A 14,589-nucleotide genomic window follows, 5' to 3' on the forward strand; every position below is an offset into this window, starting at 1 on the left:
ATTATTTATTTATCTTTTTTTTCTCTTTTCTTTTCCTTAGTACTACCTATTTATTTCTTACCTATTTATTGTTCTTCCTCTTCTCATGTCATTTGTATATGTTCTTTATGTACCAAGCTTATAAAAACAAAAAAATCCTTGTGTGCTTGCAAATTCTGATTCTAATAAGGTGACATCATAAAAAGGTCAGACAAAAAAAACATTTATTTTATTAAAACTGAGTAACATGTCACCTGTGGCCTGCACAAGGTACATAGATGATCTGTAGTCTTTGTTCTGGATGGAGATGGAGCAGAAGAAGCCAATGAAGATGGAAGTGTTCTCGAGGATGTGTCTGGGAACAGACCAGCCTCTTTTGTTATTCCAGGTGATGTCCTCACCTTCCAGCAGCACTGGAGACGATTCCAACTGTTCAAGCACAGAATATTAAACAGGCTTTATTCAAACCTCCCGGGATAAAAGTTAAAACTCGATGTACTGATCTGAAATCAATGGCACCCGTGAATACAGACAGATGATTGTGATATGACAATTTTTGCCTTGAGATAACACTTCTCACAACATTCTTTTTCATTACATTTTTTTATATTACACAGCCTTAGACACCCTATCTGCCTGGGTTTGGCCAGGAAATAACTTTCAGGAATTTACATATCTTATCTCTCTCTGCAGGAATCTTACATAATAACTTGCTGAAATTTGTTCAAATTACATTTACAAAGCAAGAAAAGTTTAATCAAACTGTAACAACATAAATGTGTGAAACTAAAATCCTGTGCACCAGTCTGCAAAGAGAGCAGGCTCTCGCTGAGCAGTCTTCCATCACTGTCCCCACAACCTGTGAGGTACGCGGTAATCTCGCAAAGACATAATGATCCCAACACTGGCCCTTGGGACCTGCCCGTGAACCTGATCATCTACCTTTTCTCCCTGGGTAAAGTCACTGAAACTTCAGTAAACGTATCCATTGTAACTGCAGCTATACAAGTGAATTGTCTAGAAACATACAAGACCTAATCTGTTTACATTTACATTTATGCATTTGGCAGACGCTTTTATCCAAAGCAACTTACATTGCATTATCCTATACATTTATACTTAGATATGTCCAATCCCCTGGGATTGAACCCACAACCTTGCGTTTTTACCACTGAGCTACAGGAAAGCTAAGAGATTGATAAGCTGCTGTTGGACCTACCGAGAAGAGAGACACTTTCAGCTCTGGATCTGACACCAGACATGGCACTTCAATGTGTGTTTGAGAGTCTGTAAGGAAGATGGTTTCCATGCTGTTCTCATTTGTCTTGATGAAAGGATAGTTTGGGTCTGTTTGGAAAAAAAATGTGACAACAGGTCAGTTACACATTTTCAAGTAAAACCAGCCCCAAGGCAACGCAATTTCTTTAATAAATGTTGACAATGTACAGTTTTGTTGAACAATATTGGGTAGGTAAATTGTAGTTACGTTTACATTTAGTCACTTTGCAGATGCTTTTATCTAAAGCTACTTATATATGAGATTAACAATGGAAGCAATAGGAACAACATAAGGACAACAAAAAGTATAAGTGCAATAAAAAAGTCTCATAAAGCCTATCGCATGCTGACACATATGTTCAAACAGTTTTAATACATATTTGTATTGATGTAATAATTATTTGATGCTTTAAAATTAAGAAGCATGCTCAATCCTCTAACTAATGTGATGTGTTGCTTTAGTCGTCAAATGGCTTTCAACCGTTTCGACAAATCAAAATGTGGATTTTTCAATTTATTTTACGTAATGTGTGAACTTTGTACGTGGTCATCTATCCGCCATATTAAATACGTATTTGGCAAATGCTATGGATAAGGATGTACAAAGCATTCGAGGTGTACTTTTTAATCAGAATGTGTGTTCCCATAGGATCTGATTTATATGCTTTTAACACAATGTTCTACCAACTGAGATATGGGAATGTTCTTTTTAAGCGTGCCATCCATCCAAAACATTAGGGAGAAAGTTTCTAGTGCCAGCAGAGGCACTACTAAAGCCCCATTAAGACCACCAGTGAAAAAGTGAGGCGATTTCATTCATTTCACTGGCAAGCAACAAGCAACCTATCGTAATTGTGTCCATAAACAACCCTATGCAAGTATGGAGAGGATTTTAAGCTTGCAGCCTGTCAACGTATTCAACTCGGATTATTCCTTTAAAATCCTGCGGTCATACGGCTCAACATTCCACCTTAAGTTCTCTGACTGAATATAAACAGTCGTTGATCTGCAAAATCCAAAAGGGGAAAACTTTGCTGCACAGCTTTATCAACAGTCTCCAGCACTGTTCCTAAATCCCCGTAATAACAGACTTTTGTATTTGTCAGAAATCCATATGTGGGGGACTGCTAAAACAAACCTCTGGCTCTCGCTTTCCAAAGGAGGTCGCGGGGCTGTTTCTGAGCTTTTATTTGAACATCACCTGGTGATGGCTGTTTCTCTGAAGGCAGCATTATTAAGGAGCGTGATTTTTCCTCACGCGTCTCAAAGCTGTCGTAGTCCAAACAAATCCTTTGAATCTTGAGGTTTACGCTTCTGTCCCGAGGTTTTCTGCATACACAGATGTAATAGGAAAAATACAAAAATCCTCAAAGCTACGGTATTTTGTGATGAATCACTTTAGCGAAGTGAAACTGCTTTTCTTCGGCATAGGGCGGGAGGTGCTTTGAGGCATGACATGTAGCCATAACGGAGCGCTCAATGCCGACGGCTCCTGGGGGCCACAGGCGGTGGTATTTGGACCTGTAATTTAACTGAAGCCACATGCAGCCAGGTGCCATTCTGCTTTGCGCTCTGCTAATTTATAGTTGTGATTTCAGCTGCTTCTGATCAGCCCCCCACTAGGATTTGTGGAAACTGTTTGTCAGGAGAAATCAGGCAACATTTCACACGAGCGAGCGAGTCAGTGGGGCATTCGTACCTGACCTGGCTCCGTTTCATCCACGCTCCTAAACTGCTGTCAAAGAAGAAGAGTAACACCAGGCAGAACCAGTTTGATCAATCGGTTTAAAAGCCAGACGGTTACAGATATGAGCTGGATTGTGTTGCAAATATAAACAATTCCCATCTGAGGCTAAAAGGAATAGTTCACTCAAAGATGACACTATAGTTTACTCTACTCACTCGATACTTTTTTACACAAAACGAAATTGCTAGGCAGCTCTTTTTATAAAATGATCATGAATGTTTCCAATGATATTTATCCTAATCAATTTTAAAAGATGCATCTGAGACTAAACGAAATATGATGCAAATCCATCAAATCTCTAGAGCTATCAAAGATCACAATCTTCTCAAAAGGATTTCTTTAAAATTCCTGTAATGTAGGCTTGAAAACATGAGGCAATTCTTAAAAGCAGGACTATACTTATAGGTGCAACACATTGTATTCCCAGAAAAGTGATTTAACTCAGTGACGAATAATATATTTGGCTGAAAAGGCTCATTAAGGCCCGATTTACATTTTGAGTCTAAAACCGCGCAGAAAACACGAGCTGCACTGCGTCATTTTTTCCAAAAAGCCTGGAATTTGCGCTCTCTAGGCGTCTGTCGTTGCTAAGCAACTATAGGTGACGATAGCCGTTGAGACGAGGAGGTATGAACGAAGGATATAGGGATTATATGCCCTGAAAAAAAGAGCGCGTCGCGATAGCATCACCCCAAAGTCTTCATTTAAAATAACGAATATGTGGGTGGAAAAGACGCAAAATGTTTGTCGGGCCGTGATACAAATCCAGCCTTGACTTCTAAATGTAACATCAATGAAAATGAAACTACAGTTACAAACACCCATTCACATGACTGAGCTGATAATATGCTTAAACCGTCAAAATAATGACTATTTTCCTTTTAAATATGATATGAGGCAACTTTGGCAGGGGGGAAGGACATTTCTCTGTTATTGAGATTTAAGCAGATGAAACTCTCTTCAATACTTCCTCATCATTGGTTTATTCAGTACAACGGCTCAATTCTTAACCTCAGGCCGTTGCAGGGGCAAACCAAACATGCTCCAACCGTGTTCATGTATAATCTCCTGTGATCTTCTGAAGAAATGTTTATGATGATCTTGTCGGCTCCCCAAAGAAAAGAGAAACATCAGACAAGAATTCCCCGGCCAAGCATTCTTTAAGAGGAATCAAATCAAAAAGGGATTTGTGATTCGGTTTGCCTGGGGAAGAAGCCGCGGATTGCGAAAGGACATTGCTGTTTAGCTGCAAAGATATAAATGATGCTTTTGAGTGAAATGTTATCCTCGTAAATAACATCTATTTTTTCAAAGGTTAACTGTGGCCTAAAACCACAGGGAACAACTAGTGTCTTTTGAAAGAGAAGAATTGTTTACGCTTGAGGTCACTAGCAATAAAAAACTGTTGCTGTAAGATGCTGTGATACAGCCATTAAGGTGCAATCGTACCGAGGATTGATGGTGATCTCGTATGATGACACACTTCTCACCTCGCACAAAGACGTATATGCTGGCTGCCGTGGTGCCATCGATGACAGCTCTGATGTCCTGGTAGAAACAGCGGTAGTACCCCGAGTCATCGGCCTCGCTGTTGGGCAGTATTAATGTTTTGCAGTAGGGTTTCCCAGCCTCTCCCTGGCACTCCTTCACCCTCACTGCTCTCTCACCCGGGGCGTCAGCGGGCGGCTGCTGATCCTGGCGATCTGCAAAGTCCACTTTACTCAAAGACTCTTTAGGCCAGCTCCAGTCCAGAATCCGCTGTCCCCTGATCACATAATCACATCGCAGATGGTTATATTCTCTTTACCGTAACTTTTTTTACCTATTTTATTGTCTGCCTGGCAAAAATCGTCATCTTTATACAACAAGTTGTACAATTTCAGGAATCGTTCATGGCCACAGCACAAACAAATGTGTTATTACTGGAATAGCTCAACACACATATAATGTCCTTAACTCCCTTTTGTTTCAGCTTCTTGGAACTGACAGGTGTTGAGATGGCAAAAGCAATGACACTCGAGATGTGAAATGATCTCTTAACACCAGCCATGACTTTGTGGAATCCATTGATCACACTGAGAGATGGTCCCAAGAACTCAAAGGTGTGTGTTTTTATACTGCTAATGTTTTATATAGATAACTCCTGCCAAAGAAATGTAGGGATTAGAGCTAAATGTGCTGGATTGTTTTTTCAAACTGCATTCATTTCTAAATCCCTTGTTTTTGTAAAGACTCACATGCGTTTCTAATTATTACATTAAAATTAAAGACTCTGCGTCTTCATTTCATACAGTACCCATACTCAACAAATATTGTTGCGTAATGGAACATCCATGACAAACCTTTAGGTTTACATTTATATTCATGTATACTGAACATCATACCACCATATCTTGCAAGTATATTATCATTTTCAATCATCTGGTTTTATGTGGTTCGCTATTTTGTTTTAAGTAGTCCAACAATGTGGAAAATGAAAGTACAAATACCGTGTTTTTTATTTCAATTAAAACAAGGTCATAAAAGTGACAGGGAAAATAATTACAACTGCATTAAAAAGGAATTAACAAAATGCACAATTAGTTTTATAGTATAAAACGCTGCAGGACATTTCGACTGCCATATATAGCACTTCATGTCAGCAAGCCATTCAAATTAGATCACGGGTCTGTATGTGATTTAACAATTAGTTCACGAGTTCGACTTGCATCTAATAAACTGGGACGGATAGTGTGTGTGTTTGGCATGCTGTCCCGGGGCGAGGGCTCCCAGCTCGGCAATCCTCCTCGAACTCGGAGCAACTGACCCTTGACAGGGGAGAGGGCCCTGGGCTTGGTGTGTGCCCAGATCCGGATCATAACCCCTGATGCTGAGTTAAAAACAGGCTTGTGGTGCGAAGTCGGGGTGGAGGAGAGATGTCCGATTTACTACTTATAGGCTGTTTGCTGTGATTGTTTATCGAAACCCAGCCAGTTAATCATCTGTACGTGCTCCTCCTGAACCTTGTTAATAAAACATCATTTGCGCTTGTAAAAATCAAAAGACTTGCTGTGAAAGAACTGATACTTTGCTCGTACCTGCATGTAATGGTCAAGGTGTCGTTTGCGTCAAGCACGATCTGGTCTCTGGTGTCGTCAAGGGCGGGTGGACTCATAGAAAACCCAGTCACAAGACCTACAGATAGAGAAAATCGACATTACCTTTTCACACTTTTATCCAAAGCAACTTACATTGCTTTCACGATGTACATTTTGTCAGTATTTCTCCATCGGCATCTTTAATATATATTCTGACCCTCTGAAAGCAAAGCCGTTGAGATGTCTAACTCCCCCACATGATCCTCAGATGTATATTTGCTGTGATTTATAACCAGGAATTGGCTTGAAATCGTCAGGTGTTCCATGGGATTGCGGAGATGACCATCAACAGATGTGATTTAGCGTCTAGTGCGGGGCCCCGTGATTTTGTACGTTTCAACTAGTTCCTCGAGCCCGTTAAAAGGTCCTTAATCTGGTTTGTGTTTGGCTGACAGCAGGACAGAGGGGTCATGAGGTCAGTGTGTGTGCATATGTTAATTGGTCTTTGAATGTTGATGGTATGAACGTGGTATGAGGACGCGGGGCCCATGAACCTGTCATAAAGAGTTACGAGATCCACCTGGAGGTTATTAACACCAGACGATGACAAGAAGATACACGAGAATCACTGCAAATATACTGCAAATCACTTTTAACAAGTGATGCTTTACTATGACAACTATACAGGGAGGACAGATCTTTGGAAGTGAGGAGTGTCCTGTCAGAGAAACATTCTGCTGGATTTAATACAGGATTCAAAATAACGAAACATAAAATGTTCATTACAGTAGCGTTCACTGATGAATAACAAGTTAACAACTTTACCTGAATGACCACTTCATTAACATTTCACATTGTATAATGATTAAGGTTGTCCTTCATATTGTCATGACCATGAGAGAGTCACACACAGTAAATGTGAATCTCCTCTTTCTTCTCAGACTAGCAGAGTAAAAACATTCTCCTGCATCTCCATACACCTAAACACTTAGCACGCATGTCAATCAAAAGCAATATTTATGAGGCAGTTCACAACATGAGCACAACCCATCTGTCCCAGACACATCCGCTCTTAACAGACCACAATAGAATTTTATAAATATTTGATGTGGAGTCAATAACCTGTTTACAGTTCAACACCAACATCCTGGTGGCTCTTCTGCACAAGTATTTTAAACTTCCGGGATTTATTGATACCACCGGGACTAAACTAACAATCTGTATGTCGGATGAATGTCAAGTACCAGGACAATCTCACATGAATATAGATTTATGAGAAGCAGATGTGTGGATCTAAACCCTTGGTTAAGACCTGCAGATCTGAGGATTGCTTGAGCTGTAGATTCAGTGTATATCTCCCTCCTCATTTCTTTCATTTTATAATTCAAGTCACAACCAAGGGCTGGTACAAGTCACATCTCAAAACCTTGCACCGCGACGACCTCAAGAATGGTGCGTTTATGAGAAAAAAACAACTGCGTTCCTTGCATATCTCCATTGTAGAAGACTTGAGACCTTTGACCCTTGACTCCTCAACTTGAAACAAGGCTGCTGGAACCAGCACAGCAAATTGGCACATGACCAGGCACTTCTGAAACGATCGGGTGATACCCTAGCACTTTATAAATAAAAAAGTATGTATAATTGTGTATATTAGTTTCATTTAACTGTCTAATACAAAGGACATATACTTAAGTCAAATCTTTCTTAAATCTATTGTGTCAATGGATTTTGATGAAAAATAAACACCTTCATAATTTCATTTTTTGTAATGGTGATACTGCAGTATTTTGGAGTTACAAAGTTTACTTCAGTAAATGCTTGTCTGATGCAATACCCTCATAATCGTGATTTATCTTCTAAATATTTCTCTAAAGAAGCATACAAAATTTCATCCCACAACTTTTAAAGGCGTGGTGCTAGTAGATTAGATATTTCATGTAATGTAATTGCAGAACACTGTATCTCCAGAGAAATGTTGAGGTAACAGGCAGCTTCCTGGGGTATTACTTGGGATATTTCACCCAAAAATATATATTCTGTCATCTTTCATTCACCCTAAAGTTGATCCAAATGTGTATACATTTCCTTGTTCTGCAGAACACATAGAAAGATATTTGGAGAAATGTGAGCAATTTTCACTTCTGGGACACCATTCACTACCATTGTAGGAAATATTAAAAGAGTACTCAAAGGTGCCCGAGAACTGTTTGTTTTCCTAAATGCATCAAAATCTCTGATCTCGTTTTCAACAGAACAAAAAAAATTCTACTATGGTAGTGAATGATGCTCCAGAACTGAAAATTGCTCACATTCTCCCAAATATCTTTCTCTTTGTTCAACAGAAATGTATACAGTTGCATAACAACTTGAGGGTGAGTAAATGTTGACAGAATTTTCATTTTTGGGTGAAGTATCCCTTTAACACAACATACTGTAGTGACACATGAATGCACAATACCAGACATTCAAAAATGACATTATAATATATTTTCTCTGACTTTCTCTGTGAGTGCAGAAGCTCCAGTACCCAATGCCAGGTACCAGAGGTTAACTGGTATATGGTTGCTAAGGTGTTCAAGATTGGTTGCTACGTGGTTGCTTACTGGGCAAGTTAAAAGCACTAACTCCACTAGTATCTGTGGTCTTCAAACATGGCTTGTGTCTATTCTTCAATGTAAGCAATTTCTTGATTTAGATATAGTTAATGTAATATTCACTCATAACATCCACTGTATACAATAAACTGCCAATAAAAGAGAATGGGCAGCACAACTAAATACTTTCATATACTTTGTATTTTATATTAACTCCTCTGATAGTGCAGAAAAATCAATAGATATTTGACATGTGATTTAAATGATTTGCCTTACTGTGTTTTCTATGCTTGCTTATCAATAAATTGCGAGCTTATTCTCAACCCATGGTTTGGTAAACCAAACTGCTATGGGTTATAAAGTAGCCCATGCTGGGTTGTATTGGCCCATTGTTGGGTCAAATAACATTTCTAGGATAGCGTGTTTGTCCCTTTTTGTAGGCTACATTGGGTAGCAGTATGCCTTTACAGGGTGGCCTGTGCAATAATATGACGAACTGTACTGATAAATGCTTTGGGCCACAACTATTCATATAAAAAATAAAATATAGAGCAAGTATTTTCTTTAGGTATTCAACAAGATATGGTCTTAAGCAAAAAAAGGCATTTTAACAAAAACTGTCTACACAGATCCAATCACGCAAATATGTCCAGACCTTAAGTACAGTGTCTTAAAAAGAATATTTGCCAAAAGGTGTCCATAAAGTAAGATTAGGCATTTGAGAGAAATTATGCTGGGGTATAAACTGGGGAATGGTCAAGTGTCTGTGTGGTCATATAATAGGGAAAGGGCGACCAGGTAAGGCATTCAATTCCCGTACTCGTGGAAGCTGGGTAAAATCAGCCAATCGGATAAGTGCTTACTAAACTGAGACTAAGTCTTAAGTCCAGTTTTGTAAGCATCAGCATGCATCAGATTCTGAGTTCAACTGGCAGAGTTTAAAAATATGATTATAAAAAATGCTGCTATATAGCACTCAAAGTGATTCTTGGCTCATAATCATAGGGGAACCAATTTTTGTGCTATATAGAACCATATTTTGGTGCTTCAGGGGTTCTTCAGCGGTTCTTTGGCATACCTGAGGTCCTATATAGAACCGCTGAAGAACCATAAAGGGGCTTAACAGGTTCTTTATACAGAAATGGTGCTATATAACGGTGCTTGGTCACCCCAAAGAACCTCTGAAGAACCACTGAAGCCCCAAGATATGGTAATTTATAGCACTTAAAGTGGTTCCCCAATGATAACGAGCAAAGATCCACTTAAGTGCTACATAGCAAAAATTTTTAGAATATTACATAATTTTTGTTAATGAATTAATGACTAAAGTGAATAAATGACTGAATAAGCAAAGTCTTGGTCTTCAAGCACGCACTGCGATGCGATTGTAATTTAAAACTGTACATGCATAAATATATATGTAACGTAATGTATTGTATAAAATTTTCTACCAAGCACACGAGACGCTTACAAATGACAGATTAAAACGCACAAGCGCCAAATCCACCCCAGGCATTTTGCTAGCCATGTCATATCATCTTATTCGCGTATTGAGATGGTCTATATCTCTCCACATGGATCGCTCACTATGAAATCGAACGATTGAGTTGCCTGCACGCTGACTTTATAAAGATTTATGACAAACATTAAGCGGATCACAGTGTGAACTGCCCCATCTCATCTCATTCTATCCAGATGAGATGATACCGACTAAAAACAATAACATCACTCAAAACGCACAGAACTGTGCTCCACAGGCTCGCAACTCTCCACTGCACACGGCTAAACATTTAGAAGGATGTTTGACTCGTTTCAATGTCTTTTGTGCCAAAACGCAGCCTGTAGACACAGTTGGACCACATTGAGGTATGGAAGGTATTTGACAACAGTCTTACATCGGGCTTAGTTGATATTAGGGTAACGTTTTGAAATCATCCAAAGTAAGCCAAAGATTCAGAGCTGAATTGGCATGATACAGTGAAGCTAAGCATGACAGATCATTTCCATATGAATATATATCTCTTTCATAAAGACGCTGTATGCGGCTGGGTGGAGTGCTGTCACTGTAATATATGACTACAGTAATACGTAACCAGTTACAAGGGTTTACAGGCTGAAACCAATGATGGCATGTTCTGTGCTGTATGGCTTCTTTGTTATTCAAAAACCTCTTTGCCGTCGTGTTTTCTATTACATAGAAGAACCATAGGCAAAATATTTATATGAATTCTAGTATAAAAATGGCTGTGTCAATTAAGGTGGACTTTTGGAACTTGGAACTTGAAACTTGATAGTTTTGCTGTTCTTATGAGCCAGATCTGGTGGAGTGAACTTGATAGTCCCTGAGCAACTCAATGATCATTCAACCAGAAATTTGAGTTTCAGAGAAACAATCTGGGACTTTTTCTTGGGCAATTGATTTAACAATAAATAACAGAGAAAAGGCTATGACGAAAAATCTTAATGAGGATGAAGTAAACAAAGCAAACCTTAACAGTCGATATAGTTACTGTATAGAAACTACTGTAAAAGTTGTGCAAGATCCTATCAAATGTAAAATATAATTTATCATATCTAGTATATAGACCAAGAGGACATTTAGTGCTGGAAAGTGAGCACAGAGTTTGTGCTTTTACAGAGGAGAAGTAACAGAGATCTAAGTTTTATCTCATGTTTTATTTAATATAATCGTAACAAAACGGTATAAAAAAAGGAATAAATGCAAATAATTTAAAAGAATAGTCACAAAATCACTGTTTCGGTCTAGCTTCAGTTTAATCTCTTTATTTTGATTGTAGGTTTTGCTATCCTGGGAAATCTAAACAAGGTAAATGTATGCTTAAAACAAACTTGTAAAATGAATCTACAGTAAGTTACTGGCAAACCTGCTGTGAATTTACAGCAAAGTTTCAGAGTGCAGGAATCAGGAAATCTTAATCAAGCTTTTTCCTGGTTCTCTGTAAATCTGTAGGAATTACCTTGCCTATTAAACATGAAAATCTGCTTAATTGTTTTTGCTGTGGGACATATAACAGTGTGACATAAGGCCTTCAAAAGTTGTCAAACGGTAAGAAACCTTTCCCTTTTGCATTGTGAACGGAAACACAGAGCCTTATATAGTCAAATGTATCTTTGGTAAATTTCCTGTTTTCCTGCTCGACTTTTCATTTCACAATTTCCTTTAGTATAGGATACACTCACAGCAATGCCATAGAAGAACCAATTTTAGTTCCACAAAGAACCTTCCTGTCCAAGGTTCTTGAAAGAACCATTTCTTCCTTACTTTTTTATAACCTGAAGAACTTTTTTCGCCACAAAAAACCTTTTGTGAAACCAAAGGGTTCGTCAGTTGTTAAAGGTTCTTTATGGAACCAATCAGATGAAAAAGGTTCTTATATGGCATTGAGTGTACAGCCAAATGTTCCCATTTTCCCATCCTTTCCATCCATCCATCTATCTCGAAGTAATGTCTGTATTCCACAAAAATATTGCCTTATATTTCAAATATAATAAGACGCCAGCTTGAAGCACATTTTCATATGAAGGACCTTTCAAATACACTAAATCAAAGCTCTTTTTCGAGATAGAACGGACATTAACAGGGTCAGATCACATCAACCCCATCTGACAGTAGGCCACGGGGCTTGAAATAGCCGTGCGTCCGGCCTACAACCGGAGGGCAGTCAGGCCACGGAACAGACCTCTTCCCTGGACTGAGGAGTCAGCATCGCTGGATTCCCCACGGAGGACGTCTGTCAAGCCTCGGGAGGGGATGTGCACGCACATTAAAATACGAGTGAGAGAGAAAGAGTTGGATACAGTTCCTCTGTTCTCCAGACTCAAGGCCAGCGACACGCTTTGATTCCGCCGTCACCTGACAGGAGAGGATGAGATCCAAAAATGCGCTTGCATGTCCTTTCATGAATGTGTATCTGCCCACTCATGGCCTTCCTATTTCCTGGCTGGGATTTGGGGTGAGGTCAGGATGTTGTAGGAGGGGCGGGGGTGACATCTGTGTGGGTTTCCTACATGTCCCCTACAAGTCTTTCCTGTACCTGTGCAGCCTGCCAACAGGACACTGTCTTCTTTCCACAGCGCCGTCACATTTTCTGCCACCTCTGAATCACCCTTCAGTAGCATCTCTGACAGCTTGTTCAACCAATTCTTCAACAGCAAGTTTGTCATATGGTTCGAATAACAAGGCGTCCCAATGGCTAGGATGCTGTGTAGCATCTGTACAAAAAAAAGTGAAAAGGAGGAGACATGGATTTGAAACTGGGCCAAAGACACACGGTCAGTTTCCCCGGCTCTTTCCCATGAACCAGCTTGACCTCGGACGACCGGCCGTGCCATAGCACTGACCAGAGAAACCTAACACTTATTACGCCTCACAGTATAGCATGAAATATTGCCATAGGCCATGGAGATCATTCCAGTTATGGGGTGCTTAAACCAATAAGCTTCACATTTTTCTCTTCTGAGGTCCCTCATGAGGGGTCTCAATTTAAAGTAAAAACACAGTGATGACAAGCCCGTTAAACACAAACCTGCACATTTGTACATGCACAATAAACCACTGCTATGTGTTCAAAGTTTTTTACTAGAATGCGATGTGGCTAGGAGTGTTTCTAAGCAGTCGCTAAGGTGTTCTGAGTGGTTGCTAGGGTGTTTTTTTCTCAACTTGCCCCACAATTTGTCTTTGATGTCCGTGAGGTTTGAGGTTTGTTCAAATCTCTAAGAAACTCAAAGAGCAACAGCAATGGTAATATTTGCCTCAGGAGCATCTAACAGACAGAATGATCTTTACTGAGACTTCCAAAAGACATAAGCACTGTACATCTTAAGCTGTTTTTAATCACTAGGATGGTAATTTGAAACACACCGCCACGAGTGAGATCTGGACGTAAGGACGTAAGGTCTTTTTTCAAAGGGAGCTGGACATTTTTAAATATGGTTTTGCAATTACACCCTTTACAACATTATGCTTCAGTAATATTTCATTTTGGGAACATTCTGCAGAGCTGATGATGAAACATACGCTTTGCCAAACTATAATGGGGTTTAATCAATGTGTTCTGTAGACACTAATCACTTTTCACTCTCTAAGCTGTCGTGTTGTCTGCTTACAGGAAACAAGATTTGCAGTCATTTCCAACATTGGTTTTATGGCCAATATTGTACCGCATTACCCAGATGAAAAGAGCCTATGCCAAGATCTCTGATATTTCAAGTCTTTTCTAGCTTCATCCTTCAACAGCCGAAAACTGTGAGCCTAGAAGACCGATTGAACGTCTACCCACAACAAATTGCCTGATCATTCATGATGATAACAGAAGGAGTTATTCATTCTAAACACAGCACCACTAGAACAACTTTTTAGCTTAAAAATAAAAAAAGAGTCACATGGAAGGCTGCCAGCCTATATAACCCACTAGTTTTAGACTGTAGCACAGGCACGGCTTTAGTTATGACAAAGTAGGCAAACACTCAGGGTCACCGAGCTGCCATGTGGTTTTCATTTGTATGATGTTTTAACGCAGACATATACAAGTGGCTTTCTCATAGCTGCGGATTCCTAGCGTTGAGAAGGTCCATACTTCTGCCAAAGTCTTCATGAGGTGCAACTGTTTGATGTGTAACCTGGCAACACACTGAAGGATTGAGTTTGACCCTCGAATCTCACTTAACAACACCTGCCCTAACTGAACTTCTTCACTTCCTCTAAATTCAGAATTCGCATCAATGAAAACTTCCAACACTTCCAAGACATTTTTTGCAAATGAGTAGCGTGTTTTTGTTGTTTTAAATGGGTTTCTTACTGTTATGATTGCCGAATGTTGTACCCCATACCGAGGTTCTGATTTCAAAGGTATTTTGCTAGAATAAAACTGTGTACATAAGAAATACCACA

At 39.4% G+C, this 14,589-nt stretch overlaps 1 protein-coding gene across 5 annotated transcripts in view; it reads right to left on the reverse strand.

Annotated features, from left to right (window-relative positions):
• The window catches only part of flt4 (fms related receptor tyrosine kinase 4), a 34,910-nt gene that overhangs the window by 18,511 nt on the left and 1,810 nt on the right, over nt 1-14,589 (reverse strand). For all 5 annotated transcript variants that reach the window (XM_056769896.1, XM_056769893.1, XM_056769891.1 and 2 more), the window contains exons 2-5: nt 6,082-6,178; nt 4,495-4,769; nt 1,199-1,326; nt 234-408 (exon numbers count right to left, since the gene is read on the reverse strand). In XM_056769896.1, coding sequence (XP_056625874.1) covers nt 234-408; nt 1,199-1,326; nt 4,495-4,769; nt 6,082-6,178 — 675 coding nt within the window. The remainder of the gene's footprint in view (nt 1-233; nt 409-1,198; nt 1,327-4,494; nt 4,770-6,081; nt 6,179-14,589) is intronic.

This window comes from Triplophysa dalaica, chromosome 16, assembly GCF_015846415.1.
Source record: "Triplophysa dalaica isolate WHDGS20190420 chromosome 16, ASM1584641v1, whole genome shotgun sequence".
Lineage (NCBI taxonomy): Eukaryota > Metazoa > Chordata > Actinopteri > Cypriniformes > Nemacheilidae > Triplophysa > Triplophysa dalaica.